The sequence below is a fragment of the Protomyctophum bolini genome (assembly GCF_963924005.1).
Source record: "Protomyctophum bolini genome assembly, chromosome: 16".
Taxonomy (NCBI): Eukaryota; Metazoa; Chordata; class Actinopteri; order Myctophiformes; family Myctophidae; genus Protomyctophum; species Protomyctophum bolini.
In genome coordinates, this window is record NC_137877.1 from 9,695,727 (window position 1) to 9,701,726 (window position 6,000).

Below are 6,000 nucleotides of genomic sequence, written 5' to 3' on the forward strand. Positions count from 1 at the left end.
ACAAGAATATTTATGGTATTGTCAAAAGATAAAAACGGAGCGACATTTTCGCAATGATGTTGGATTTATGACGTGCGAGAACGGATTAAGGGGCAGTCTGAGAGAGTTGTACATTAAGCTTGTAAGAGCCAGATGCTTTAGAAACATGGAATTCAAAGTGCTCGTATCGTAAATGTTTTCTCTCTCCGCTGTGTTTTTTTTCTAGCCATCTCTCACAAGATGATCGAAAGAATATTCTCAGGAACGGTAACACGGTAAGTGACCAATGAACGTCCTTTTTTTTTAAAAGGACGAACGAGTCATTCTAATGCTTTGGCTAGTGAACTAGTTGAACAATGTTTGAAAGTTAATATTTGATTGATCTTCAACGTACCGTGTGTTCCTCAGAGACAGACGGGTGCACAAGGAGGGGCGTTTGAGTTACGCTGACTTCGTCTGGTTCCTCATCTCCGAGGAGGACAAGAAGACAGAAACCAGGTGAGCAAACATCGGTGTTAACCACTGTTAACTAGTAGATCTTCAAGCTCACAACGTGTTCAGATTTGATGTCGACAGGAAAAAAAAGTGTGGACCAATTGCAGAGATGACCCCCAGTTAACTTAAGTATTCGTTTTTACACAGTATCAAAGGGTTTAAGTGGTATAATGGGTCCTTAACACTTCCGATTGCCCCGGGGGTTATTTCATCCATTAAATCATAGCGCCCAATGATTTATATGGTATGATTAATTCTAACGCGACTAGCGACAGGACCGCGGTGGGGCCGTCTAAAACACATGATCTTTTCTCAGAATTGGACAGGATGATTTAGATTGCGAGTTATATCAACGTTTTAAGATTTTTCGTTCCGACCGGGTAGTACACACTGGAGATCATTTTCTGCTACTGGTTGCCAATCCTGCATATTTCCAGCCTAACCTGGATTCATTCACAGTTGCTTGCCTGGTTTGGTTTTTGGAGTCTGCTTAGCTTATTTCTGTCACGACAGTTGCCACCACTGGCAACAACCCATAACATCCCATCGTCTGCACGGCATGGCTAGTCGAGCAGTTCTGATTGGCTGCCTCGTCTCCAGCCATGTTGCCTCAGAATTCTTTAGGGTCACTAATATGAGCATAACAGCGGAGCGCAGTTAAAAAGTGGCATAACGTCAGCAGCAGACCCACAGATAATTATAATGCAGCTGGTAATTAATTGATTTAATCAATTTGGGCTTGTTTTAAATCGAAGAACCACTGACATAGAAACATAGCTTTTTCAGAAAACTGTCAGGATGTAGAAGACATTTAGTAGAATCTGATCTCAGGTCAAAATGGGTTAATGTGCTGTAGTTTTTCTTTCCTCTTTTGGCTAAAACAAGATGTTGATTGGCCGGCTCCCCCCCTCCCCCCCTCTGTGTCTCTGTCCAGTATAGAGTACTGGTTCCGCTGCATGGACGTGGACGGGGACGGCGTGCTGAGCATGTACGAGCTGGAGTACTTCTACGAGGAGCAGTGCCAGAAGCTGGAGACCATGGCCATCGAACCGCTGCCCTTCGAGGACTGCCTCTGCCAAATGCTCGACCTCGTCAAGCCAGAGGTTGAAGGTCAGGGCCCACTCGACACACACAAGCACGTGCGCACACTCTCACACACACAAACACACACACACACACAAAGCAAAGTTCTTTGTTTACCCAGGGAAGTGGACTAAGCTCAAGAACTTGTTTACAGCCACACCCTGCTCATAGAACATTTCATGGTAGGGGTTCAATGCCTTACTCAAGGGGCACTTCAGCGGTGGTACATTTTTAACGTGCCGGTCCGGGGATGCGAACTGGCGACCTTTCCGGTATCAAGACCTGCTCCGCAAACTGTTCGGGCCACCGCTGCCCCACACACACACTCATTACCAGCAATGAGTGTGTGTCACAACGTGTTTCCAGGCCTGATCGTCCGCTTAGCCAAATGGTAATCGATTAGAGATTGATTGATTCATCGGTCCCGGCTTGGCTTTACCAGTATGGATGGCAGCAGCAGCAGCAGAAAGAATCTGACCTTTCAGTGGAACAAGCAGTGAAACACGAGACATAGCCGCCCGCCGCACCTCTGCGGGGTATTTTATTTAGGCCGCCATGTTCTGGTCGTCGAATGCTTGGCCAAATCGAACCTGTGACATCGACGCTAGGCTGTTGGACGACGCATAGGTAAAGTAAGGGGACATTTTGTCATGACGTTTACCTGTTTTATTATATCCCCACTCCCCCAGGTAAGATCACACTGCGGGACCTGAAGAGATGCAAACTGGCCCACGTCTTCTTTGACACGTTCTTCAACATCGAGAAGTACCTGGATCACGAGCAGAGGGACCCCTTCTCTCTTATAAGGGTAATTAACCCATTTTGGGCGGGGACCCCTTTTGGTGTTAGCATTACGTTATGCTTTAGCTATTTAAAAAATAGCAGATCTACAACCTCATAGCGCGCCACCGAGTGGCGCGCTACGAGCTTGTATAGGTCTGCTATTTTTGAAAAATCGAATAACCACTGACATAGAAACGGCTTTTTAGAATCTGATCTCAGGTCAGAAACATAGCTTTTTCAGAAAACTGTCAGCGTGTAGAAGACATTTTTAGAATCTGATCTCAGGTCAGAATGGGTTAACTGACTGCACACAGGGTGGCATTATGACCTTACGTCTTGGACACTTTCAAAGGCTAAGGCTGGGCCATTACGTCTTAATAGATTTATTTTTAAATAATTGACAAAAATCTATTGGTCTGATTAACCCACATAACCCGGTATTATACTTCATTGTACAAAAAATACCACATCTACAAGCTGGATCGCGTGACGTTCACACACACACACACACACACACACACACACACACACAAAAAAGTTCTATAATTGTTAATTAATGAATCATCATCGAGGCATAAATAATAGTGATATTGATTTGAAGTCATGAGTTCACACAAATGCATCCTGACGTGTAGTATTGTCTCTGGCAATGTGTGTTCTCTCTAAAGGAGATGGAGCAGGTGGATCACCAGGAGATGTCTGACTGGGAGAAGTACGCCGCCGAGGAGTATGACCTCCTGGTGGCCGAGGAGACCGCCGGCGACCAGTACAATGAAGGGTGAGACTCGACGCACGCTCGTCAAAATATCACTTGTCTTAACCCATTTTTGGTCTTCGTAAGCATTCTGTTATACTTTAGCTATTGAAAAAATAGCAGATCTACATTGCTCGTAGCGCGCCACCGAGTGCCGCGCTACGAGCTTGTAGGTCTGCTATTTTTTGAAAAATCGTAAAAATGTGGCGCAAATCTTTGAATATGTTCTTTCACAGCAAACGTTTTTTTTTTTTACTTAATTTTTATTGAAGAAAAAACAGACAAGAAAAACAAGACTATACGGGGAAAAAGACAAAAAGACAAGGCTGCATTTTTCATATTACAAAATACATTCAATGAAATCCTATCACAGCAAACGTTTTTAACTCTATTAAGTTTGAGTTTAGAAGGCATTTGTGGAATAGAGCTCGGGTCTACAATGGGTTAAAGGACCACTTCGCCCCTTTTCAACCTATCTTCATATAATTGGTCCTCACTAATGTCCATGATAAAATACCACAACGTTTTCATATGATGCATCATGGCATTTTGACCCCTCCATATTGTTCCCCAACCGCATCCTTAAAATCACTATTTTCATTGTCTCTCTCACATGCTCCATCGTTGCTCTCTGTGTGTCTGTGTATCTTGTGTCGTGTGTCTTGTATTGTTCTTTCTGCTTTGGCAATGTAAACGTATGTTTTCTCATGCCAATAAAGCCCTTTGAATTGAATTGAATTTAATTGAATTGTCTGTGCAGGTACGACAACCCCTTGACCCCCATCGGGCAGCACATCTCCAGTGAGCAGGATCTGAAGAGCAAGAAGCACTTCTTCGAGTTCCCCAGTCCACACTGCGACCTGGACCTGGACAACTATGAATACGAGGACGACTACGAATGACCTTCCTCAACCCTTTATATATAAACTTAATCACGACCCTTTTGCTCTGCAAACGGACATAACACAATACGCTGCCTTACGCTGCTAAGGCAGACGAGCGCCACCAAGCCTCAGTCAATGCTACACAGGTTTCAGGTTTAAGTTCCCATCCAGCGAGACAGGAGGAGGACACACTTTGCCCGGGAGCAAACTTTGCTGTCAAGCCCAGAATGACACCCTTATCAGAGCTGTGGGAATGAGGGAGTCTCACCACAGTGGAGAGCGGGTTTTCATTCCTCCGTGGTGCCTACGGCTTGGCCGGGGTGTTTTAATTAACACAAGTGTTTGCAGGTGGAAGGCTGGCAGGGGGAGGGACCATCTGTCGCTGCACTAGTGACTCCTACAGGTGGTTCGGGTGCCTGTTCAGCAACGAGCAGAAAACTGGGATGAACGGTGTGTTCCTCCTCTGCACGCTAGTTAGGAAGACTGGAGACTGACAGGTTTTTCTTCAATTCTGACATTTATATATATCAGACTCTGTCCATATTTGTTGGAGCCCCCCCCCCCCCCAAATATCCACAGCATGCGCCGTGTTGAATGGTCTTCAGTGTTTTACCACCAACGGATGTGGCATCCAGTCTGACTGCTAGTATTCCGTAATATTACATTTTGTTGCAATAAAGAGGTGTTCGCACCTCCTTAAGTGCTCCGTGGATATTTGGGGGGGGGGCGGGTCCACCAGAACTGACACAGATATGGAAATGTCTGAATTGGTAAAGAACAAAATCTGTCAGGCCTAGCGTTGCGCCCTTCCGGTAAAACTCTTCACCATCGGGTGAAAAGAAGCAGCTCCCGACTCTGTATCAGAGATGTGGTTGTCCAAACGTGTCCTTGGGGGGGGGGGATTAAATGGCCTTCAAACTATCGGACATAATGTTCACACTTGACACCGATTACAGGGATGGAAGTTGTACAGTCTGAGCACTGGTTAGAAGTTGAACACTGGCTGGAAGCTGCTATGTTGAACTGGGCCAACGCTACGTTCACACAACGCCCTGTGCTAGAGCTCATTCAGGTACAAGTAGCTACATACATGTGTATTATTGGACAGCCACCATGGCAATTCGAATACTTAACATTTGAGGATCTTGGCTAGTAATCATCTGACATTCCAGATAATAATAATAGTGCTCTGTAAGAATGTAAATACTGCCATGGTTTGATTGAAGGAAACCCCTGGAGAATACTGAAAGTGCCAAACTAGAACACAGTTGACCTGCTGTATACACACACTCACACACGCGCGCACACACACACACACACACACACACACACACAGTAAAGTTGGCGACACGTGAAGTGTCTGTTTTGTGTTCATTTATAGAACCTTATATTTTGGAGGATATAAACTTCAGTGTGAGAAATGGTTTTATATAAATTGAGATATTTATTAATAGATGTAAATATGTATTTTCCGCTTGCTGTGTTGTAAATTAATTGGCCAAATTTCTTTTTCTATCTGAGAAGTTTTACAGGAAAAATGGAACCAATTTTTTCAATGTTTTGTTTTGTTCAAATAAATGGTGACGAAGAGATGTGTATACTGTCATTATTTAACCGGTGCTATATATAGATAGGGCTTAGCTTAACATATAAGTACTTCACTTTTCAACATGATTACCGGTACTCAAAGCCCTGTTATGCGTAATGTATACCAAGAATGGCAACTACAGGCTCACAATGTGCCATTGATTGATTGAAATATGTATTAACAGTTTGCAGAATTACAGTACATTTCAAGCACAAACTCAATACAGAGACTTAACTGTGAGTGGACGACCCAATTAAGCATTACACTTGTTTACAACGGGGTCCATGTTCAATTCATCAAAACATCGTCTTGAGTCTACAGGGTTTGATGAGGTCAAATGATCAACATATGAAGAACGGGTCAGCTCCATACAGTATATGGAAAGGGTGGTAGCGGGTACATTCTCTTGAGTGTACACTGTAGTGTACACTATG

The 6,000-nt window shown here is 44.1% G+C and overlaps 1 protein-coding gene across 2 annotated transcripts in view; it reads left to right on the top strand.

Moving 5' to 3' along the window:
- ppp2r3b (protein phosphatase 2, regulatory subunit B'', beta) overlaps nt 1-5,568 on the top strand; it is a 29,993-nt gene extending 24,425 nt beyond the window's left edge. For both annotated transcript variants that reach the window (XM_080785367.1, XM_080785368.1), the window contains 6 exons: nt 206-254; nt 388-477; nt 1,409-1,584; nt 2,247-2,365; nt 3,009-3,118; nt 3,855-5,568. In XM_080785367.1, coding sequence (XP_080641493.1) covers nt 206-254; nt 388-477; nt 1,409-1,584; nt 2,247-2,365; nt 3,009-3,118; nt 3,855-3,996 — 686 coding nt within the window. In that variant the 3' untranslated portion in view covers nt 3,997-5,568. The remainder of the gene's footprint in view (nt 1-205; nt 255-387; nt 478-1,408; nt 1,585-2,246; nt 2,366-3,008; nt 3,119-3,854) is intronic.
- The last annotated feature ends 432 nt before the right edge of the window (nt 5,569-6,000 follow it).